Source organism: Bos mutus, chromosome 7 (genome assembly GCF_027580195.1).
Source record: "Bos mutus isolate GX-2022 chromosome 7, NWIPB_WYAK_1.1, whole genome shotgun sequence".
In the NCBI taxonomy this organism is placed as follows: Eukaryota; Metazoa; Chordata; class Mammalia; order Artiodactyla; family Bovidae; genus Bos; species Bos mutus.
Genome location: NC_091623.1, coordinates 45393145 through 45418254, shown reverse-complemented (window position 1 = coordinate 45418254; position 25110 = coordinate 45393145). Strand labels below are relative to the sequence as shown.

Genomic DNA, 25110 nt, shown 5'->3' with positions numbered 1-25110 from the left:
GGCGGAGGGCCACGAATCTCCGCCCATCGCTTCCGACTTCTTGCCCGCGCCCCCGCCCCCTGCCGCTGGTGGGCGAAACCAAGTGTGAGGGGAGGCCATAGAGACGCGCGCGCAGGAGGCGACCGCTCTACTCAGGGTCACCCCTCTTGCGGCGTCGCGATATGGCCTGGTCCGGGAGAGGGCGGGGGATTCGACTTGAGAGGCCGGCCTTTGAGTTGAAGGCGGGAAAATGGCGGATTCCTCGGGGCGGGGCGCTGGGTAAGTTGTGGCGCTGCAGGCCTGGATTTGTGGGTGTCAGGTGGAGGGCTGTAGTCGAGGGCTGGGGACAGAGGGGCCGCAGAGCTGGGGAGGTAAATGTCCTCGGGGTGAGTTCGAATCTGAGCCCCTCCCCAAGAACCACCGAGATGCGCGGGTTCTGGGAGGTGGGACGCGGCCTTGTGCATGCTGGGGAGCGTGGGCGCAGGACCCGAGGACGAGTTCGAGTCCCTGGTCAGAAGTTTCCATCCGGGGTGTTCTCCGGCGGGTGACTTAACCTCTCTCTGCCTCGCTTTCCTCCCTGGAGAAACCCGGCTGATCACGCCGCCGCCTAGGGTGAGGTTTAAAAGCGTTTAGAGCCGTGCCTCGCCACTAAATGTGATTCGTAGTTCTTCAAGTTATCTTTTCTGTAGTGGACAGCTGTTGAACCGCTGAAATATCTCCTTTCATTTACATTTTTTTTTTAATCCTATGTTCCTCATTTACAAATGAGCTTAGGGAGGAAAGATCATTTGCCCAGGCTCACATAGCAAGAGACAGATGTGGAATACTTACCCCTTGCCAGGTGTGATTCCGGGTGTCAAATTAAAAAACAGTCACAACCTGAAAGTTGAGAGTTATGTTTTATTCAGCGGAAATTTTTAGGACTTAAGCCTGGGAGGCAGCATCTCAAGTAACCGTGAGAAAATTGCTCTGAAGGGACAGGGAGGAGTCAAGTTAGATGAAAATTTGTGTTGAGGCAGTCTGAGTTCGAGTTGGAAAAGAATTTCCAGACAGCATTTCAGAAGGGAGTGAGCAGAGATAATAAGGGCGCTGCAAATGCAGCGAGTGGGTTGACAGGTTTCATGGATTAATAGCCAAGTTTTATAGACTTAAGACCAAGAAAATTCCTGCTGGAAGGCTGGCGTTAGGTGATTGGTCAGGGCACCTTAGGGTGAGTACAGCTGTGGGCATTTTTGCCTAATTCGGGGTCTGGAAGCCTGCTGGTGATGATCATGGCGGGTGGGCTTTTAGCAGTGGTTACAAAGGGGCTCAGTCAATTTCAGAGGTGACCTTGGTTCTGGGCTTCGTGTCTATGGCTTTGGTGCAAGGCCTCCAACCTGTGGCCTGGGGGAAGGACTCAACAGTTGGTAACAAAGGGCAGATAGCCTGAACATCGAGAGATTATTGTGAATTAAAGAAAACCTGGTGTCTCAAATTAAGGAATCTAGCGCTTTTATATGTAGGGAAAGATGCAAGATTCTGCTAAGTCACTTCAGTCGTGTCCGACTCTGTGCAACCCCATAGACGGCAGCCCACCAGGCTCCCCCGCCCCTGGGATTCACCAGGCAAGAACACTGGAGTGGGTTGCCATTTCCTTCTCCAATGGATGAATGTGAAAAGTGAAAGTGAAGTTGCTCAGTTGTGTCCGACTCTTCTCAACCCCATGGACTGCAGCCTATCAGGCTCCTCCGTCCATGGGATTTTCCAGGCAAGAGTACTGGAGTGGGGTGCCATTGCCTTCTCCGGCAAGATTCTGGGCTCACTGAAATCATTCCTTTCAGAGTCATCTCAACTATCTAGGGCCAGTATCCTGCACTGAGTTCTTCAGGGCTCCCCATATGGAGTGGCTGTGGTCTAATGGCTGCTGGGTTGCCTAGGTATTTGTCTCCTTCCTGCGTGCCCTGGAGGGCTGGAATCATTGATGACTGGGATGTCCTTGTTTATTGATATGACAGGAAATACTCCATGTCTCACAAGGCTTTGTGTATTCCACCAATGTTTATTGTGCCTGTGTGCATGAAAATTTAGTGGGCCGCCTAAAGTCACTTGTGTTTATTCCACAGCCCCTTGTCCTAACGGAAATTGATATTAGCCTCTCTGAAGTTCGGGGGAAGTGCTTGAGGCTGGGCACAGATGTAGTGCCACCCTTTCCCCAACCCTCAGGTCCCTGCAGGTTTGGCCTAAGTTCCTTTGTTTTGTCTCCAGAGCCCTGGCGCAGACCCCAGAGAGAATCTGTGTGTGTGTGTGTGTGTGTGTCTAAGTCTCTTCAGTCATGTCTGACTCTTTGAGGCTCTGTGGACTGTAGCCTGTCAGGCTCCTCTGTCCATGGGATTCTCCAGGCAAGAATACTGGAGTGGGTTGCCATGCCCTCCTCCAGGGGATCTTCCCAACCCAGGGATCGAGCCCGCATCTCTTCTATCTCCTGCATTGACAGGCAGGTTCTTTACCACTAGCACCACCTGAGTAGCCCAGAGGGAATCTTTACTCTGTCCCTTTCCAGCTCTGAGACTCCCTAGGGGTGACCTGTATAAATCCCAGGTCCTTGTCTGGAAAACAAAGAGAAAGCAGGCCAACAGTTAGGTGTCTGCGGGGTTGGGAACATTCCATGAAGGAGCAGAGCGCCTGGCGCCCAGCCAGCATTTGTTAAGTTGCCTCTCCCCACTGTGGCTTGGAGGCACCCCCAGCCCTGGCTTGGGTCTCACCTTGCATCAGAACCCATAACACGGAAGGGGGCTACAGCGAGCTGAACAAGGGGCCCAGCACCGCTGTTGCCAGTGGAGCCTGTCTGTGACCTCAGGAGGATTGACAGTGGCCAGACCCCTGCTTGGCATCCCGCTGTAGTGGTCTCTGCCATACATCAACTCAAATCAGTCATATTTACATATATATATCCTTCTCTCTTGAGCACTCTGCTTTCTGTCTCTATGGATTAGCCTGTCCTGGATATTTCCTATCAGTGGAATCATGCGACACATGACATTAAGTGCCTGGCTTCTTTGACTCAGGACAACATTTTTGAGATTTATTTGTTTCAACACGTATCAGTACTTCATTCCTTTTTAGGGTTGAGTAATATTCAGGGTTCATTTTTTATTTAAAATTTTGTCTTGGGGTATAGCCGATTAACAGTGTTGTGATGGTTTCAGGTGAACAGCGAACGGACTAGCCATACACAAACATGTATTCATTCTCCCCCTAACTGCCATCAGGGTTCGTAATTTTTTTGACCGGAGTTTTGCAGCAGCCCTGCCTCCCACGTTGCCGATCACTTGTTCACCGCTTCGGGGCCCCCCAGCCTTGGTAGTGCTGACATCTGCAGGAGGGTCCTCTCTGTGGTGGGCGCCGTCCTGTGTGTTGCAGGGCGTTGAGCACTGGTCTCCCCCACTAGGCCGATAGCAGTCCCCTCTGTTGTGACCATCGTGGGTGTTTAGACATCGCCAAATGTCCCCTAGGAATCAGAAGAGCACTGCTGAGTTACTCGTCTGACTGTTTATCAAGTGCCTCCTGCCCGCCTGGCTCCTGGGACTCAGTGTTTCCCCATCCCTCACCCCCTCCTCAAATTGCCTTCTCCAGCTAAGCCATAGGGCTCGTATTGTTTAGTTGCTAAGCTGTGTCCGACTCTTTTGCCACTCCAGGCCTCCCGTCCATGAGATTTTTCCCAGGCAAGAATACTGGAGTGGTTGCCATTTCCTCCTCCAGAGGGTCCCGACTCGGGGATCCATCCCACATTTCCTCCGTTGTCAGGTGGATTCTTTACTCCTGAGACATTGGGGCTTATCGATTCCAGTTTCCGCATCATTCTCTGTGCCCTTGACCTTGATGGTCTCTGTCTGGGAATGTCCTTCCTCATGTATGTGAGTTAATGGTGCTTGTCACTCACCCCCAACCCCACCCTTTCCCTGCCTTGGGCGTTCCCTCTTCGCACTTGTCTGGTAGGAAATTGCTGGTTATCCCTCTCAGAGAAGAAACCTAGACTGCTGTTCACCGTGTATCCTCAGTGGTATACAGTTGGCACACAAACACCCGATGAATTAATGAAGTTGAGATCGTTCAGACTCGGCAAAAATGCTCGATCTCGGGCCTTCCCTGGTGGTCCAGCAGTTAAAACTCTGCACTTGCGTCACAGGGGGCTTGGGTTCAATCCCTGGTGGGGGGACTAAGGTCCCACATGCCACATGGCACAGCCAACAAAAAAAAGCTTGTTCTTCTCAGGCGTTTTCCCTGGGTGACAAGGCTGGGACTCAGTATCCCTCGTCCCGTGGAGATGGCCCCACCTTGCAGAGATGGGCAAGAGGGGTGGGTGCTGGGACAAGGCTGTCCCAAGGAAGCCCAGCCTCCTGGGTGGCTTCCCAGAGCTTTTTATCCACCTGCATTAACAAGACCCCCCCCGTTTCTCTCCTTCAGGAAGCCTCCTGCAGTGGGCCCCAGTGCTGCTAGGGGTGCTAGGAGCAAAGGAAGAACACAAGGTGAGTAACATGGGAGAACCTATCTTTTGAAATGGAATCCACTGAAATTAAGTGATTTTTGGACTTCTGTGGAACTTCTAATGCAGTGGGCACTGGTCAGGGAACTAAGATCCTACATGTTGCTGGCTTGGCCAGAAAAAAAAAGTGATGACCCCGTTTCCCCCGCCGCCCGCAGTAAGTACTTCTGGGGAAAAAAGAAAAAGGAAAAAAACAGGTCAGAGCAGGAAAGCTGGGGCTTTCCTTCTTTCTAGTCACACCTTTGAGGACCCTGAGTTTGATCACCCAGCCCTGAGGGGTGTTGTTCAGGGCAGTGGGCCTTTCTGGCCATGGGGGTCTCGGGCTGTGCCCAGGACACACCCACTTGTAAGAGTGGGTGAGGAGAGTCTGAGCTGAATTTGTTATAAAACATCAAAGTTTGTTTCTGAATAAGTGTGTCAGTCTCTCGGGGGTACCCACCTGTCTGATGTCCACCTGTGTGTCTGGGGTCACCGTCAACAGCCCTCCTTGACTCTTGGGTCTTGACTCTACCAGTTTGGGTGCTAGACCCAAGGTTCTCACACATTGCAGCTCAAGGCTCTGTTACGCTGAAGTATTTTTATGCCCTGCATCAGTGTGGATCTCAGAGAATTTGGAGCAGAATTCTAGTTCCCCAGTGACTGGAGGTTTATGTCACCTGGTCCGTAAAATCTGTCCTGTTTACACATGGTCTAGTTCTTGGGCACAAATTATATCCTTCCTTGTAACATTGCTTCTTTGGAAAACGTACCGCTGTTGAGAACAAGCAGGTGCATTCTAGTTTTCCAGCAACTTGAAACTGCTTTTCAATTGTGCAGGGAACCCAGAATCTCCTTCCTAGATGAGTCAATTCCTTTGCTGATGGTATTAGACCCAGCACGTTCTGGTCTCCTCCACCTGGAACTGGGGGTGTGCTTCACCCCAGTCCCTTGCTGGACACCTGGTGGCAGATCCCAGGTGTGGCTTGATTCTCTACCCTGGACCCTGCCTGCTCTGACCTGGACCCTCGGTGCCTCCTGCCTGACTGAGTGAGCCCACTCTCCCTGCAGGCACGGCTCTTCCCTGCCTGGGGCACGCCTGGGTGACTACCAGCTCTACCTCCAGCCTGCTAGCTTGAGGAACAGGGGACACGGGACCCGCAAGGGGCCTGGAGGCGCTCAGCCTTCAGCAGCTCTTGGATCCACAAGACAGCCTGTTGTAGCTGCCGCAGGGCGGTGAGCCTGGGGACAGTGCGTCAGAGAGGAGGGTGCAGCCAGTGTGCTGCCCACTGCTGCTGCCTCAGAACGAGCACTGAGGATGGCCCACCAGGCTCGGAGCTAGGGCATCTCAGGGAGCTGGCCGGAAGGAATTTCCTCGTGATCGTGAGGGCCAGACTGGGGAGTGGGGGGATTCCAGGGAAGCAGAGAGGAGAGGAGGAGCCGGCATAGTAAAGGGGAGCAGAAAAGTGGGAGGGGGCGGGGGTTGGAGTGGAGAGAGAATGAACAGTGAGACCCCTGGGGAGAGGAAGTGGGATGATATAGGGCGGGGCTGGGGGAGTAGGTTTGCCTAACTGGGTGAGGGCTGGGCCCAGCACCCAGAGTTGGGGGTTCGTTTTACCCCCAAGCACGGAAGTCCCGTCACATGGGGGAGCCCAGGTTATGGCCCTGAGGTTGAGAGGCAGCTAGATGCCCAGATGGGAGGACCTCCTGGGACTGCTTCTGTCTTGCCAGTGACGTAGGGAAGATGTCACCAGCTGACTGGAGGGATGGCCCCGGGGTAGGAGGTGGAGGTCAGAGCAGAGGACTGGGGTTGAGCACTGGGTGTGAAGTGAGAGCCCCTGGGGGATGGAGGGGACATGTGGGCTTCCTCCATCAGCTTTCAGCGTTCCGGGGTCAGGTGTGGAAGGGGACCTGCGGCTGGACTTTCACCAAGGAATATGGCTGTGTTCCAGAGGGGTATTGGTACTGAGTCTCAGGGGCGCAGTCCTGAACTAAGAGTGCATTTGGGGGATGTAAAAGGCAGTACCATGATTGGGTCATAGGCGGGCCTGGGTGGGAGAAGGGCACTTGGGGTCACAGCACACACAGCAAGTTGGGACGGGAGGAGAAGGTAAACAGGTGGCCATCTTTGCCTTTTTTCTTTTTCTGGCCAAGCGGCAGGGTTTGTGGGATCTCAGTTCCCCTAGCAGGGATTGAACCTGGAGTCCTAACTACTGCACAGCCAGGGAATTCTCAGGTGGCCGCCTTGGAAGCTCTTTCTTCCTTTCCCTGCCCTGCTCTGCCCTGAGCCCACTTTCTGTTCTGACTGTTGGCACATACTCATGCCCTTTGTTTTTTTTTAAAATAATTGTGTCTACCTGTTTATTTTTGGCTGTGCTGGATCTTCCTTGCTGCCTGGGCTCTTCTCTGGTCTCAGTGAGCAGGGGCTACGCTCTAATTGTGGTGCTCAGGCTTGTCACTGCAGTGGCTTCTTTGTTGCCGAACACAGGCTACAGGGTGCTGGGGGCTTCAGTGGTTCCCGGGCTGTAGAGCACAGGCTCGGTGCACCAGCTTAGTTGCTCCAAGCCATGTGGGATCAGGGATTGAACCCGGGTTTCCTGCATTAGCAGGTGGATTCCAGGGAAGCCCCCTTGCTCTTCCTTGATCGTAGTTTCTTGGGTCTCCGTGGCTCCGCCTCTAGTCCAAGCGCTTGTGTACAGTGTGTGTGTGTGTTCCATCAATCAGTCGTGTCCAACTCTTTGTGACCCTTTGGACTAGCCTGCTGGGCTCCGCTGTCCATGGATTTCCTAGGCAAGAATACCGGAGTGGGTAGCCATTCCCTTCTCCAGGGGATCTTCCTGACCAAGGGATCAAATCCACGTCTCCTGCGCCTCCTGCATTGGCAGGCACATTCTTTACGGCTGAATCACCTGGGAAGCCCTTATATACAGGAGGTATCTCCTACGTCTTCTTGCATACAAAAGATGTCTCATACATGCTCAAAGCTGAGCAGGACGGGCTGACAGTGCCCAGCTTTCGGGGTGGGGTGTGGGCATCCTGGGCACCTGGTGGATCCTTAACACTGCATGCCGTAGTTTTATTATAAACCAACTGTGTGTCCCTTGCAGGTGGAAGAATAGTGGAGTCGCGGTACTTGCAGTATGAAAAGAAAGCCCCCAGAAAGGTAACACATAACGTCCATTTGAAACCGTTCTGAACTTGGAGTTCTGAGACAAGTTGCAGCAGCCAGACACCGCCTGGTCCTGAAGGAAGCGTTTCAGGGCTGTGGCCCAGTTTGCCTCTGGGACGGTCACGCCCTTCGCGCCAGTGCACGGATCTCTCTTGTGGGTGGCTGATCGCTTTGAGTATCCCTTGTGCAAGGCCACGAGCTCTAGTGAATCATAAAGTTATTCCTGTCTCTCAACACAGTAATTGCTTTCTGGATTCTGTCCTGAAGCCGTTCCTTCTAATGCCTGGCACACAGTTCTCTGGCCTTGGCTGGTGTCATAAAAAATACCTGGAGGGTGTGAGAGAAAGACCATGGGGAAAAATGACGTGCCTGAATCGCCCAGCGTTACAGGAAGGGCTTAGTGACTTACCTTCTAGCCGCACCACGGGAATGATGAAACCACTGAAAATGACAGCAGAAAACATTTAATACTTTGAGAACCTGCTTTGTGTGGTGTTCAGTGAGAACAGTCATTAGATTACCCAGTGACCTTTTTGTTTCAGCGTGTACGGACCGCCAGTGTGTGTAAAGTTTTTGTTATCCCGTTTTCCAAATCTTTGTTTATGATTTGGAAAAAATCGTAAGATTTGGTAAAGTTTAGTTAAATATTTATTTCTACTGCCTTTCTTTTATTCTGGTAGGGTGAATGGCAGGTTCTTTCTTTTTTTTTTTATTTTTTATTTTTTTTTTTAGGTTCTTTCTTAATTAACGTGATTTAAGACCGGGCTTGAAGGAAAAGGATACTTTTGTGCCAACTGATACGCTTCTTGGAGTGATTTTTTTCTTTTTTATGGACTTAATTTTTTTTAGAGCAGTTTGAGTTTCAAAGCAAAACTGAGTGGAGAGTACAGAGATTTCCCATCCATACCCCCACCCCACCCCCTCACGTGCCTATCCTGTCTGTCATCAGCATCTCACACTGGAGTATGGCGTGTTTACAGCCTAGGAACCTAAAATGATGCATCTGGACCCAGAGTCCGTGGTTTACATTATTGAAGTAATTTTCAACAAAGGCTAACAGTCCACACTTCATAATTTTAAAATTCCTGGACAGCTTGGTTACAGCACCCCCATGTGTCTACATGCTTATATAGTATTTTAGATTTTTAAGAGCTTCTCCATTTTCTTTTTTTTTAATCTTTTAAATTAAGGTGTAGTTTCCATAAAGGAAGCATCACTCTTTTCAGCATATAATTCTGTGAGTTTTGACAAGTGCGTGCAGTCACAAACGCACCACCGTCAAGATGGAGAAGTCTGTCACCCCCGAGACCCCTTGTGCTCTGATGGAACCGGCCCTTCCCCATCCGAGGCAACCACGATTTGTTTTCTGTCCCTGTAGCTCGGCTTTTCCAGAAGATCTTTTAAAAGGTACCACCCAGGTTGCAGCCTCTTTCGGACTGGCTGCTTTCCCGTAAAGGTCCGCCTGCCTGCCTCTGTACAGTTAGCGTGGGCTCCTGTGCTGGCTGATGGACATTCCACTGCATGGATGGACCGCAGTGTGCTCAGCCATTCCCTGGCCAAGGACACTGGGTTTCTTTCCCGTTTTTGACACTTATGAATAAAGCCACCTTAAACATTGCTGTTCAGGATTTTGCATGGATGTGATTGCAGTTCTCCCAAGAGTGGAATTATAAGGGAATTGTATGTTTGACTTTGTAAAACTGCCCGACTTATCCAGAGAGGCTGCAGCCACAGAGGAGAGCCATTACTGTAAGATGACACCATCCTAGTGGGTGCGAATGGCTATCTCACTGTGGTTTTAAATTGCGTCTCCATAACAACTGATGATACTGAGCATCTTTTCATGTACTTATTGACCATTCCTATATCTTTGGTGATGTGTCCATTCAGATCTTTTGCCCATTTAAAAAAATTAGATTGTTTTTTTTTTTCTCATCCTTGAGTTGTGAGAGCTCTTTCTGTGTCCTCGATATCAACCCTTTGTGGTGATTTGCAAATATTTTTTTTCCAGTGTATGACTTGGCTTTCCGTTCTCTTAAGTGTCTTGTAAACAGCAGAAGTTCTCACTTTTGATGAAGTTTATCAATTTCTGCTTTTATGGAATGTGCTTTTCGTGTCTTATCTAAGAAACCTTTGCCTCAGCCAAGATCACAAACATTTTCTCCCGTTTCTGCAGTGAGTTTTATAGTTTTAGGTTTTACGTTTAGGTCTGGGATCCATTTTGAATTAATTTTTGTATCTGCAGTGATGATGAAATTCAAGTTCATTTTTAAGTGTACAAACGTCCTCATATTCCAGCGCCATTTGTTGAAATGACTCTCCTTTCCTTATTGTATTGTCTTATCACGTCTGTTGCAAAGCAGTAGACTATACATGTGTATATCATTTTTAGACTGTTCTTTTCTACTTTTCTATGTGTCTGTCCTTTGGCCATTTATACACTGCCCAGATTATACAGTTTTGTAGGAAGTCTTAGCGTTGGGTCCTGTGAATTTTCCCACTCTGTTCTTTTCCAAAACTGGTACTTCTAGTTCCTTTGCCTTTCTGTACAAATTTCAGACTTATAATGCCATTTCCTACCAAAATTTCTGGAATTTTAATTATATTGAATCTGTGCATCAGTTTAGGGAGAATAACATCCTAAAAACACCCAAGTCTTTCAGTCCATGAACATGATATTCCTCTCCATTTATTTGTTTTTGTTAGATTTATTTCATCAGTATTTTGTAATTCTCAGCATACAGATCTTCTCCATGTTTGGTTAGGTTTATACCTAAGTATTTGGTGGATTTAATGCTGTTATACAAGATACAGTCTTTTCTTTCTTTCTTTAATTTGTTTCTTTTGTGATGAGATTTTATTAATTTTTTAAATTAAGAAATAATTCACGTATAACATTGTATTGGTTTTAGGTGTCCAGCACACTGGGGGGCTTCCTAGGTGGCTTAGGGTACAAGAATCCACTGGCAATGCAGGAAGCCCAGACTTGATCCCTGGGTTCAGGAAGATCCCCTGGAGGAGGAGATGGCAACCCGTTCAGTATTCATGCCTGGATAATCCTATGGACAGAGGAGCCTGGTGGGCTACAGTCCATGGGGTCACAAAGTTGTTCATTGCTAGAAGTATCTTTTTATATTGGCCCTGTGTCCTGCAAATTTGCTAAACTTACTTTCTAGTTTTAGCAGTGCTTCTAAACCTCTTTTGGGATTTTCTATGTGAAGTATCCTGTCTGCAAGAAGGGAGTTTTCTTTTTTTTTTCTGCAACTTGCTTGGCTTTTATTTCTTATTCTCAGACCTCTGTTGGGAGGCTGAATAGGAGTGGTGTCTGTACATCAAAATGTTTTCACTCTTTACAAGATTTTCTTTTTGCTTTTATATTACTATGACGGCTTGCCAGCTGCAACTGTTGCTTGCTTTTGTATAATTTTTGAAGAGTAAGACCTTTACAGAAGCTTTGTTTATTTTGACTACCAAATTAATATGTTCTCTGTGTAAAACTGGGCAATACTAAAAAGTATATAGAAAATCAATCATCTGTAATCTGCCATGTCAGATATTACCACCAGCAAATTTTTGATAGTTTCCTATGTTCAACGGATATGAAGGTATCTTTTGAAAAAAGTAACATTTATCGTCTATGTGCGGGCGTGCATGCTAAGTTGCTTCACTCGTGTCCGACTCTTTGTGGCCCCATGGACTGTAGCCTGCCTGGCTCCTCTGCCCATGGGATCCTCCAGGCAAGAATGTTGGCGTGGGTTGCCATGCCTTCCTCCAGGGGATCTTCCCAACCCAGGGAATGAACCACATCTCTTATGTCTCCTGCATTGGCAGGCGGGTTCCTTACCACTAGCGCCGCCTGGGAAGCCTTCATCCTGTATATATGCAGTTAAGTGTCAGAACTCCTTGAGTCTATCCCCTTGCCTCCAAGTAAGAGCAAATGCAGGCTTTGCAGATGGCAGGAAGGAAGGTGTCTTGTCCCCTGAAGGTCGTATATTCCCCTAACAGGCTCCTGCAGCAGATGCATTAAAGGCCGGTGGGACGATGCCTGCAGGTGGAACAAAATCCAGCCAGCTCCAAAAGAGCAAAGGTGGGTAAAGATGCAGGGAGAGTTTGAAAGAGCTCCAAGGCTCAGAGGGTGATGAGCATGGTGGAGAATTTTGTTTCTAAGTATGCTGGGTTAAAACTCCCTTTCCTTCATGGGGAGCATGAAGGAAAGGAACTAGGCGGAGAGTTTCAGTATGAAGACTGATCTGGGATGTGTGAGGAGCTGAAAGGGATGGCAGAGGAATGAGGGGGCCCGTCCCTTCCTGCCTTTGTGGCCCCAGAGAAGAGCCACATTGCCATCATGGTGCTCCCTTGTGGCACCAGTTCCTTGCTCATGTGGCCATTTCCCACCAGAGCTCTGAGAGCAGGACTTTCAGAGAGGGTATGAGGCCGCATCCTGCCTCTCACTATCTTTGGTTGGATCGTCTTCTAAAAGCTTTCACCAGCGCGATACGAAAACTTTCACATTTTCTGATTGTAGACGTGTCATGTGTTGGGTATTTAAAAAATGGGTAGTGGGGACTTCCTTAGCAGTCCAGTGGTTAAGACTGAGCTTCCAGTGCGGGGCGGGGGTCGGGGGGTGGGGCACGAGTTCGATCACTGGTCGGGGAACTAAGATCCCACATGCCGTGTGACCAGAGGAAAGGGGAGTGTAGCCCAGGAGGGCAGAAGCTCACCCATGACCTGCCATTCAGAGGACCATCACTGGAGTGTTGCTGCCCAGTCCTGGTCAGTGTGCTCATTCTGGAAGCTGGGGAAGGCTGCTCCCCAAAGTAGCGCATCATCCAGCTCTGTGCCTGCCTCACCGGCGGGAGTGGGCAGCTCTCTTCTCTTGTAGAAGAGCAATTCACAAAAAGCAAAACTTTCTTGGCCCACGAACCCTCATTCAAAATGGCAATAACTTTGAGTCCCATAGGAGAAAACTAAATATGTCCTTTTATGACTTAAATTTCCTGCTTTATTGTTTAGATCAAGAGTCAGCAAAACTTTTCTGAGCCAGTGGTAAATATTTTAGACTTTGCAGGCCAGACAGCCTCTGTCACTAAACAGTTAACTCTGCCTTTCGCAGCGTGAAAACAGCCACAAACCGTGTGTACACAAATGGGCTTGTCTGTGTCCTAATAGAACTTTATTAACAAACACGGGAAGTGGGCCGGATTTGGCCTGCAGGCTACAACTTGCTGATCCTGTTCTAGCTGTTTGTCAGAACAGTTATTCTGTTCCTTGACCCAGGCGTGACTGAGAAGCGGACACACGGAACTGGAGCCAGCCTTTTAGTCTTCTGTCATGCAGCTGGGTTGAGGGCCATGTGTGAAGCTGGGAAAGCTGGCATGGTCAGAGGGGTCAAAAACTGGGCCTGCCACATTTACAACTCAGGGTTCTCAGCTGGGGTTATTGAGGCCGGTGGTGTGGGATGCTGGTGGGTGGAGGCCAGGGATTGACACCCTCAGAGCACAGGATGGCCCCACAAAAAAGAATGATCTGCGCCCCCATGTCAGTAGTGCCAAGACAGAATTGTAATTTAAACATAGCCATGACAGTTTAGAGGGACTGCTTGAGTTCCATTGTATGCCTTGATCGGAAATTAGTTTTCTTAATGGAAATGCTCTACATGCAGATGACAGAACATTCAACCAGTGGAAACAGAAATCTCCTGCCTCTAGTTCCCGTTCCTCACCCAGGAGGCAGCCAGCTGCTCCTGATAGATTTTTGTCTAATGAGCATTTTTTTTTAATTTAAACACAAAAGGTACCACCATTTATACTTTTTGTCACTTTACTCGTTTCCTCAACTGCACAGTTCTTCATTGAAGAGTTTTGTTTACTTGCTAACATGACTGTATTTTACATACTATTTGCTCATTCTGCAGCCTCCTGGAAACCTTGTTTAATTGAAACCTGCCGTTCACCAAGTGCCCATTTTAGACAGTACAAGGTGTAATTTCACATTTTTAAATAGAGGCTAAAAAATGAAGCTACAAGAGAAAGAGAGAAAAAGAGCAGAGGGCAGAACATGTATATTGCATGCTATTAGACTCTTGGCCTTCTCTGGTGACTCAGACGGAGAAGAATCTGCCTGCAGTGCAGGAGACCAAGGTTCGATCCCTGGGTTGGAAAGATCCCCTAGGAGAAGGGAATGGCTATTCCACTCCAGTGTTGTTGTCTGGAGAATTCTCTGAGCAAAGCACCTTGTTTATTTATACGTTTATTTTATTTTTCTTTATTTTTGACTGTACCACACAGCTTTCAGGATCTTGGTTCTGCAACCAGGGGTCAAGCCCAGGGCCCTAGCAGTGAGAGCGTGGATTCCTCACGACTGGACTGCCAGGGCATTCCCTATTTTTATATTTTTATGAGGGATAATTGATTTACAGTGCTGTATGAGTTTCAGTTGTACAGCCCAGTGATTTAGTTATACGTATACATCTATGTCTTGTCTTTTTCCTATTCTTTTCCCTTATAGGTCTTTACAAACTACTGAGTGTAGTTCTCTGCTGTAGAGTAGGTCCTAGGTCTGTTTCTGTTTTGTACATTCATATGTACACAGCATCCTTTATTTAAACTAAGCAGAAAGGCTTATTTGTGTCTTTTGGTCCTAAAGAATGCCTCTCTTTTCTAGTTCTACTTTAAAATATATTCAAGTTGGTGGGTGGGAATTTCCAAAGGTTTTTCAGCCTTCTCTACTGCTTCTTTGCAAGAAACTGAGTTTTTGGAAGCAGGTGGTATTGCAGAGAAAAGTTTCCTGCTTCCAGGCTTCCACATCTTGCTAACTGTGCTGACTCCTGGGAATTCTCCTTGGGTCCCATAGATGGCAGTGGGCTTGACAAAGGCAACCTGCAGTCTACCTTGCTGGAGGGGCATGACACTGCCTTGTCTGACCTGGATCTCTCAGCCATTCACGGTAAGTCGTCCACTGTCCCCGTCCATTCCCCCGCTGCGGGTTGCAGTGCATCCCTGAGGGCTTCCAAAATCTGCTCTTCTCACCCTAGAAACGCTTTTTTTTTAAAGTGTAGTTGATTTACAATGTTGTGTAAGTTTCAGATACATAATACAGTGATTCATATATATATATAAAGATTATGTAGATTCTTTTTCAGATTATTTTTCCTTATATGTTATTATAAAATACTGAGTATAGTTCCGTTACTGTACAGTAGGTCCTTATTGGGATCTATTTTATATGTTAATTCCAACCTCCTAATTTGTCCCCCCAACCTTTCCTCTTTGGTAACCATAGGTTTGTTTTCTATATGTCAGTGGGTCTGTTTCCATTTTGTGTATAAGTTCATTTTTTTTTTTAGATTCCACGTTAAGTGATATCATATGATATTTGTCTTTCTGTCTTGACTTCATTTAGTATGATAATCTCTGGGTCCATCCATGTTGCTGCAAATACAATTATTCCATTCTTTTTATGGCCTAATAGTATTCCATTGTACATATATACTAGTGCCAGTCGCTCGGTCATGTCTGACTCTTTGCGACCCCGTGGACTGTAGCCCGCCAAGCTCCTCCATCCACGAGATTTTCCAGGCAAGAAATCTGGAGTGGGTTGCCATGTCCTTCTCCAGGGGATCTTTCCAACCCAGGAATCGCACCCAGGTCTCCTGCGTTGCAGGCAGACTCTTTCCCATCTGAGCTGCTAGGAAAGCCCCAGATACATGCTACCTCTTCTTTATCCATTCATCTGTCAATGGACATTCAGTTGCTTCCATGTTTTGGCTCTTGTAAATAGTGCTGCAGTGAACTTTAGGTGGCCTGTGTCTTTTCACTTTATGGATAACACTTTTCTTCATCTTAGATAAAAGTGTGGTCCGAAAGACTCCACAACTAAAAAAAAAGTCAAAGAAAGCCGAGTTGTCATCCTCTTCTGCTGTGAGTGAAAAGAGCCCAGTAAGTGTCTGAAATGAGAGGGAAGCCGCCGCTGCAGGTTGGCTAAATCTGTTTCAGCTCCTGCCTTGTGCCAGGTGCCCCTCGATGCCTTGCTCCAGGAGCGAACAAGCCAGCTGTGCCTTTCAGGACAAAAGCCCACGACATTATTAGAGGATTTACAGAGTTCCATCTTCCCAAGTATACACCTATGGGAGGAAATACAAATTCAGGGTCATGTGAAAAATGAGCCTGGGGTCTGATTTTCTGGTGCCACACTAGGGTGGTCTACAGGCCAGGTCCCGACCATGGCAGGGAGGGTGGCTGGGCTGTGGTCTCGCCTGCGGGGGAGCCCCGAGTCCTGGTTCTGGTGGGTCGCCGGGTTGGTGGGTGCCCTCCAGCTGGCAGAAGACCACCCACCTGCCAGAAAGAGACCAAAGAGCACCCTTGTCCTGTCACAGAGGCCCCAGAAGACTAAGTGGGAAAAGAGGCCGCCTGGGGACACAGTCGAGAAGCGGTAGAGTGCTCGTGTGAAGACAGCACATGTGGGCGAGGGTTGTGCCCCTTCTCTCCCAGGGGGACAGAACTGGATTTACACCAGTTCTCGGGGAACCAGGAGTATCTTTTTCTTCTCCTGAAGGATCTGTCACAAGCAATGGAAATGATGGAGTCCCAGACTCTCCTTCTGACCCTGCTGACCGTGAAGGTAAGGATGAAGCCTCTTTTCATGTGCGTCGCAGATGGAAGGGTGGCCGCTGTCAGCCACAGGGGCAAGGTCCCCTCTGGCCTGAACTTTTGTTTTGCATTTCCCAGATGGAGAATGGCCTGTCTGCATTCGAAGAACAGGCAGAAAAGAACCTAGAAATATTGTGTAAAGAGAAGGAGAAACTCCAGAAAAAGGCTTATGAGTTGAAGCGCAGGCTTCTCCTCTGTCAGAAGAAGAAGGAGCTGGAGGATTTCCTGGATGTACAGGTCAGGGGTGACCACGGCCTCCAAGCCTCATGTCCCAGCAGCGTCAGTCCTTTGGGGAGGGTTGGAGAGAGCCTTTATTGTGAGTGTCCCTCCTCATTTGGCTTCAACTCTGTATTTCTGTGTGGCGGTTTATCAGAGGATGTGACGGTAATGTTAGAACCAACCTGCAAATGGGCCTGTCTCTTTAACACACACGGGCCCTGGGAGGCTTCTCCGGCGGTCCACTGGCTAACACTGCACCTTCAGTGCACGGGGCACGCGTTCCATCCCTGGTTGGAAACTAAGGTCCCACATGCCATGGGGTGTGGCCGAAAAAAAAAAGTGAGACATGCTCTGGCCAGCCCAGGTGGGCCCGAGTGCTGGTGGGAGATGCAGGCTTGGTGCTGAATGGACAGGAATGTCCACGTCAAGGAAGGTCACAGTGAACCCTGGGAACCTAGGAAGGCTCGACCAGGAAATGGGGCTCCTCACCCAGTAAGTGTGTGTGCTGGGGCCACCATAACAAAGGACCACAGGTGGGGTGGCAGCTTAAACAACTGGCACTTACTCTCCCTTCCTTCTGGAGGCTGTGCATCCGAGAGCAAGATGTCAGCAGGGTGGGTTCCATCCGAGGGCCGGGAGGGAAGGAATGTCCCAGGCTCTGTCCTTGGCTTGTCGGCGGGCATCTTCTCCCTGTGTCTCATTGTTAGCTGGCCTTCTCCCCGTGAGCGTCAGTCTCTATATTGCCCCCTTTTATGAGGACATCTGTCATACTGATCAGGGCCCAGCTTAATGACCCCACCTTAACTGGATTACCTCTGTAAAGTCTCCAAGTCAGGTCATGTTCTGAGGTGCTGAGGGTTGGGGTATCAACCAAGGAATTTGTGAGAACAAGTCCAGCCCGTGACACTCAGCACATGCTTGTGAGTGTTCCCTGTGGCCCAGCCCCAAGCTGAAAACGGGGTCCCTGTCCTCCTGGACCTCACAGTAGAAGAAAAAGAAAAGATAATCACGTAAAGGAATCCTTACAACCCCCAGATAGCGTGTACGAGGAAAGAAGGCTTGGTGGGCACGGCCTCGGTGGGTGGAGGCCTGTCAACTCCGGGCTCTGAAGCAGGAGGGCCCAGCCTTCCTGGGTCCACTGTGATCCCAGTCAAGGGCTCAGCCTTGGAACATGCTGGAAGGCCAGCACGTGTTCCTGGTGAGGAGGCCTGGGCCACCTTGCTCACCACTCGGGAGAGCCCACCACACCCTTGGAAGCTTCCCAGGGAGACCTGGGAGGACCAGTGCTGTGTCTTTTTTATTAAGGTTTGTCTAATCAAGTGTTTTAAATGGTGCTGCCAGTTTCTTAAATGATGGTATCCACATCACTGACTCAATGGGTACGAAACTGAGCAAACTCTGGGAGGTAGTGGAGGGCAGAGGAGCCTGGCATGCTATGGTCCACGGGGTTGTAAAGAGTCAGACACAACTTAGCGACTGAACAACAACAATCAATTTCTTTATTTTTATTTTATTTTACTTTTGCCTGCGCTGTGCAGCCCTTGGGATCTGAGATTCCCCAACCCGGGATCGAACCTGCATCCCCCACAGTGGAAGCACTCCAAGTGTGGAGTCTTTGCCTCTGGACCCCCAGGGAAGTCCCAGAACAGTGCCGAGTCTTTACCTCACACGTGCCGTCCGGTGAACTTGCAGGGAGGGGAGCGCAGGGCTCGGACTCACAGGCTCTTCCCTCCCTGCCTGCAGATTGAGATGCTGAGCCCCTTGGAGGCTGTGGCCAGCCGCTTTCGGGAACAGTACAAGACATTTGCGATAGCCCTAGACACCACACGGCACGAGCTGCCCGTGAAATCAGTCCACCTGGATGGAGACAGGCAGCTCTTCTTAGGTAAGAGCTGGGGTGGCTGTGGGGCAAGCGGCAGGACAAGCCACTGGTGCGTGTTGGTGTCTCCTGTGTCCTGGGTACCTTTATCCCTCAATGTCATGTCACAGGCCTCCTTGCAAGTAGATGGTGTGTCCCCCGTCAAATGGCAGAGGATGCGGGGGGCCGGCGAGGCTGACATTGTTTAGGGTCGGGTCCTGAGTCAGAGCTGCATTGGGATTTGAACCCAGGTTTGTAGGATGACCCTTCAGTGATCTCCTGTCCTGAAAGGCGTGCTGGGAGCCTGCCGTCTCTCAGCCTTGGGCAGATCTAGTAACGTGCTTTGGCAGCTGGGAAACCACAGGGCCACCACCCCCTACCTTGTCCTGTCTTTTGAGCAGAGCAGAGATGGGCGCTCCCATCTCCGTAGGGCGTTCCCATTTCCCGTAGGGCGTTCGATCTAATAGTTCACTTGAAGAAGCTGACAGGTGTGAAGAGCACCATCCAAGACCCTATGGTTCTCTTTAGAACAAGTCTCTTTCTCAAGCAAGTTTTCAGCTGCCCTAGAGTTTGCCTCCTTCCTTCCTTCCTCTCACTTTCTGTCTCCCTTCCTTCCTTCCTCATTTAAGTATAATTGCATTACAGTGTTGTGTTAATTTCTGCTGTACAGAAAAGTGATTCAGCTATGCGTGTGTGCTCAGTCTTGTCTGACTCTTTGCTACCACGTGGACTGTGGCCCACCAGGCTCCTCTGTCCATGGGATTCTCTAGGCAAGAGTACTGGAGTGGGCTGCCATTTCTTCCTCCGGGGATCTTCCTGACCCAGGGATCGAACCCAGGTCTCCTGCTTTGGCAGAGAGGTTCTTTACTGCTGAGCCACCAGGGGAGCCCAATTCACTCTACATATATGTATATATACAGTCACTTTTCATGTTTTCTTCCATTGTGGTTATGGAGAAGGAAATGGCAACCCACTCCAGTATTCTTGACTGGAGAATTCCAGGGACAGAGGGGCCTGGTGGGCTGTCGTCCGTGGGGTCACACAGTCAGACACAACTGCAGAATTTGGCAGCTGTTATGGTTAATGACAGGATACTGCATGTACTTCCCCATGCTGTACAGTAGGACCATGTTGTTTAACCATTCTACATATACTTTGCTTGCATCTACTAATCCCAAACTTCTTATTCAGTGATCAATGCAAAGAAATAGACGAAAACAACAGAATGGGAAAGACTAGAGATCTCTTCAAGAAAATTAGAGATATCAAGGGAACATTTCGTGCAAAGATGGGCTCAGTAAAGGACAGAAATGGTATGGACCTAACAGAAGACATTAAGAAGAGGTGGAAAAAACACACAGAAGAATTATACAGAAAAGGTCTTCATGACTGAGACAACCATGATAGTGTGATCACTTACCTACAGCCAGATAGCCTGGAATGTGAAGTCAGGTGGGCCTTAGGAAGCATCACTATGAACAAAGCTAGTAATGGAATTCCAGTTGAGCTATTTCAGACCCTAAAAGATGGTGTTGTAAAAGTGCTGCACTCAATATGCCAGCAAATTTGGAAACTTCAGCAGTGGCCACAGGACTGGAAAAGGTCAGTTTTCATTCCAATCCCAAAGAAAGGCAATGCCACAGAATGCTCAAACTACCACACAATTGCACTCATCTCACACACTAGCAAAGTAATGCTCAAGATTCTCCAAGCCAGGCTGCAACAGTACATAAACTGTGAACTTCCAGATGTTCAAGCTGGATTTAGAAAAGACAGAGGAGCCAGAGATCAAATTGCAAACATCTGTTGGATCATCAAAAAAGTAAGAGTTCCAGAAAAACATCTATTTCTGCTTTATTGACTATGCCAAAGCCTTTGACTGTGTGGATCACAACAAATTGGAAAAGTCTTCAAGAGATGGGAATACCAGACCACCTGACCTGGCTCCTGAGAAATCTATATGCAGGTCAAGAAGCAACAGTTAGAACTGGACATGGAACAACAGACTGGTTCCAAGTTGGAAAAAGAGTACGTCAAGGCTGTATGTTGTCACCCTGCTTATTTAACTTATATGCAGAGTACATCATGTGAAATGCCGGGCTGGATGAAGCACAAGCTGGAATCAAGATTGCCAGGAGAAATATCAATTACCTCAGATACACAGATGACACCACCCTTATGGCAGAACATGAAGAAGAACTAAAGAGCCTCTTGATGAAAGTGAAAGAGGAGAGTGAAAAAGTTGGCTTAAAACTCAACATTCCTACTATTATGGCATCCAGTCCCATCATTTCATTGCAAATAGATAGGGAAACAATGGAAACAGTGACAGACTTTATTTTTGGGGGGCTCCAAAATACTGCAGATAGTAACTTCAGCCATGAAATTAAAAGACCCTTGCTCCTTGGAAGAAAAGCTATGACCAACTTACACAGCATATTAAAAAGCCAGAGATATTACTTTGCTGACAAAGGTCCATCTAGTTAAAGCTATGGTTTTTCCAGTGGTCATGTATGGATGTGAGAGTTGGACCATAAAGAAAGCTGAGTGCTGAAGAATTGATGCTTTTGAACTGTGGTGTTGCAGAAGACTCTTGAAAGTCCCTTGGACTGCAAGGAGATCCAACCAGTCCATCCTAAAGGAAATCAGTCCTGAATATTCATTGGAAGGACTGATGCTGAAGCGCCAGTACTTTGGCCACCTGATTTGAAGAATTGACTCATTGGAAAAGACCCTGATGCTGGAAAAGACTGAAGGTGGGAGTAGAAGGGGATGACAGAGGACGAGATGGTTGGATGGCATCACCAACTTGATGGACGTGAGTTTGAGCAAGTTCCGGGAGTTGGTGATGGGCAGGGTGGCCTGGCGTGCTGTAGTCCGTGGGGTCACAAAGAGTTGGACACGACTGAGCAACTAAACTGAACTGAATCCCAGACTTCACTCTGCCTCTCTCCTAACCCATTGCTGCTTGGTAACCACCATCTATTCTCTGTGTCCGTGAATCTGTTTCTCTTTTGTAGATGAGTTCATTTGCACCCTTTTTTTTTTACTTCCCACACATAACGGGTGACATGATATTTGTCTTTGTCTGGCTTACTGCGCCGAGTATGATAGCCTCTGGGTCCATCCATGTTGCTGAGGTGGCACAGTTCATTCTTTTTTATGACTGAGTAGTATTCCATTGTGTGTATGTACCACATCATCTTCATTCATTCATCTGTTGGTGGACATTTAGGTTGCCTCTGTGTCTTGGCTATTGTGAGTAGTGCTGCTATGAAGATAGGAGTGCATGTATCTTTTTGAATTAAAGTTTTGTCTAGGTAAATGCCCAGGAGTGAAATTGCTGGTTCACATGGCATAGAGTTGGGTAATTTCTAAGCTAGGCTCTCATGAGCCACTTGAATATATTTTGTTTGAAGCTGATGTAAAATCAAGCCTTTTCCAATGTAAAATAGTCTATGTATGACACAGGACCTTGAAAAATGAGCCTTGTTGAACCATCATCCATGTCCAGGTTTCTAATTTTATTTGTAACTCTCGGTCTCCATGTCTGATAAATTCCTTAGATTGTTGGGAGGAGTTGGGCTTAGGGACTGTTAGAGTTTCCTAGGGCTTCTGTAACAAAATAGCATAAACGGGGTGGCTGAAAACAACAGATATGTGTTCCCTCCGAGTTGAAGGGGCCACATTGGGGTTGGATGCTTCTGGAATCTTTGGTGGAGAATGTATCCCCTGCCTCTCTCCTGGCTTCAGTGTGCTGGCAGGTGTTGGCTGCTGGAGCATTTCTCCAAACACTGCCTCTCTCTTTTTTTTCCAGCTGTTCCTTTTGTTTTATTTATTTTGCACTTAATTATTTATTTTCTTTTTGGCTGCGCTGGGTCTTTATGGTTTTCTCTAGTTGTCGTGAGCAGGGGGCTGCTGTCTTGGTTCTGCGTGCAGGCTTCTTTCTGACCACGGGCTGTAGGCGCACGGTCCTCAGTAGTTGGGTGTACGGCTTAATTGCCCCGAGGCAAGTGAAGGTCGGACCAGTGTCCCTTGTGTTGGCAGGCAGTTCCCTGCCCTCTGGACCGCCAGGGAAATCCCCGTTGTCATTAAGTTTATTTTGGCTTTGTTTTTTGTTTGTTATCACAGTGTTGCGGCACCACCTCTGTCTTCACATGGCCTTGTTTCTGAGACTCCTTGTCTAAACTCTCCCCTTCTTACAAGAACACCAGTGGCTGCATTAGGCCCCTCTCTAATGACCTCCTTCTAACTCAGTTACATCTCTGGAGACGTCATTTCCAGTTAGGTTGTGTTCACAGGTACCTGAGATTAAGACCTGAACATGGCTTTTGGGGAGGACACAGTTGAGTCTCTCGGCAAAGAAGATGTGTGTTTATAAGAACCCTTACAAGGGTCCCCAAGTGTCACAACGTACAGTTGCGACATGTAGTGTTGGGACTTGTACCAGACTCAGAGATGCTGGTTTTGCTAGAGCAGGTGGGGGACCCAGCGCTGTTGCAGGCGGCTTCCCACATGGGGCTGGGTGGGGAGGAGGTGCAGAAATGGTGGGACTGGGGACTGGAAACCACGGGTTTGTTCTTAAGTTCCTTCTCACCCAGATCGTCTCTGTCTTACGCATGCGTTTCTGTAGCGAGGACAGCAGTATGCCCTCTTAGAGTTTCCGTAACTTCCTGCATGGCAGACACACCTGACCCCCCGTCTCCGACCCCTTTGATCTCAGGCAAAGGGGCCCAGAGGCGGTGCCAGTGCAGGAATGTCTTCTTTCACTGCCCTTTCTTCCTTTGAGCCTTTCACGATTCTGGCATCACACGAGAGCATTCCAGCAAAAGGAGAAAAATCTAGCTGGCCACCTAGTTCGTGTGTCCATTGCTTGGGGCTCCTTGAAAGGCGCCGTGGTTGGCAACCCTTTTTTCCCTCCAGACGAGTTGCAGCAGGAATTGAAGACCACACGCCATCTGCTGGGAGAACTTGGCATTGGCAGCTCAGAAGACAATGCGAAGGCCTTTGACGTGCTGAGGGAACTCAGGGAGGTGATCCAGAAGAAGGACCTGGAGCTCCGAAGGTATTGCAGAAAATAGCTCAAGAAAAAGATAGCACCCCTCCCTGCCACCTCCCCTTCAGCAGAGAGGGGCTGTTGGCAGCTGCCCTGTGGAGGGTGTGCTGTACCCCAGACGGTGGGCAGCTCTGATATTTCCAGGGGCCAAGGGTATGAAGGTCCAGCAAGGCAGGGAGAGAGCAAGATTCTTGGAACCCAAGAATACCCTGGTGTGTGTTCTTTTTCTAAGAAATTTTTTGTTTTGGTTGTTGGATGTGGACGGTTTTAAAGTCCTTATTGAATTTGTTACAACATTGCTTCTGTTTGATATTTTTCGTTTTTTTGGCACAGAGGCATGTGGGATCTTAGCGCCCCAACCAGGGGTTGAATCCACACCCTTGCATTGGAGGGTGAAGTCTTAACACTGGACCACCAGGGAAGTCCCCTGTGTGTTCTTGAGCAGCCACAATAGAAAGGGGCGGTCATTGCCCAGGGTAGGAGCACATCAGGGACCCTAGGGTTGGTCTTTATGTGGTTTTCAGAATAGGGGCTTTGAGAGATCTTGGGACCTCTTATTAATGTCTAAATACATGTAGAAAAGCCACAGGTGGTAACGGTGGCTTTCACGAACAGGCACCCTTGTGTAACTAGGGCCCAGGTCCATACAGCCGATGGCCAGTCCCGCCAAGCTGCCTGCCTGCCCCCACCCACGGGACTTTTCTAATCGTGGGGCTTTCCTCCACCTCTTCCAAAAGAGAATCTAGTTTTCTTCTCCTTTATGATGTCAAATGTACTTCCTGAGGTGCCTGAAAAGTTTGAAAGGTCCTCATGACAAATACCACCTGCTACGGCATTGCCTCCCTCTGTGTGCCTGGGGTGAAATCAGACACGCCAAAGGATTCTAGGTCACCAGGGTCACAGGAGTAAATGGAAAACACACGAATGGGAAAGCACGTTTTATGCCGGCTTCCCCACCGCTGTTTACGTCATGTGATCCCTGGGACGGTGCCCCATTCACGGCTCTGCCTCCCGCCCTTTGGATGGTTCCTTGCACGGTATTGGTACTCCTTAAATATTTGTCGAGTAAACGACTCTTCCTTCACACCTGGCTAGTCCTGTTCTAGGGGCTTTGCTGTTTGAGTTCTGCTCAGACAAATCTTACTCACCTGCGCTTTCCCACAAGCCCAAGGAGGGTCACCCTGAACCTGTCTCCCCCATGTGGCAGCCTCATAGGCGCTCGGGCAGGCTGGTAGGGGTGGTGAAAAGATTCCATCATCTTCTTGTTGATGCAGGAGCGTCGACCAGGTTCTGGAACTTTCCGCCGAGGCAAGTAAAGAGGCAGCTTTAATCAACCAGGATGTCTGGGAAGAGGCCCAGGGCCCTGAGGCCCTCAGCCGGTGGTATTTTAATCCCAAGGAGGCCACTGACGGGGAAACTCAGGAGGAGATCAGGAGCCCCTTGGGCCACGACGAACTGTGAATCCACATGCAGAGTGTGTCCCCACCCCAAGCAAGGACATGCCTGCACCCCATGGGGAAGGACACACGTCCTGTGCCCCTTGTTCTGGGGGGCAGGGAACCTGCAGCGACCCCCCGGGTTCTTCAAACTTGAGCACTTTACGCACTTAGCCTAGCCGTATAGTTATTTTTGTGTGATAATCTCATTTGATAATTTAACAAATAAAAACTGTTTTGCAACGGA

General features: G+C 48.8%; 1 protein-coding gene across 1 annotated transcript; it reads left to right on the top strand.

Annotated features, from left to right (window-relative positions):
* Window positions 1-160: 160 nt before the first annotated feature.
* Window positions 161-25110, top strand: HAUS8 (HAUS augmin like complex subunit 8). Its single transcript, XM_070373263.1, has 11 exons — window positions 161-258; window positions 4423-4484; window positions 7585-7640; window positions 11652-11733; window positions 14499-14591; window positions 15492-15583; window positions 16200-16265; window positions 16373-16531; window positions 18257-18398; window positions 23295-23436; window positions 24702-25110. Exons 1-11 carry the CDS (start codon window positions 230-232, stop codon window positions 24886-24888), a joined length of 1110 nt encoding a protein of 369 aa, XP_070229364.1. The 5' UTR covers window positions 161-229; the 3' UTR covers window positions 24889-25110.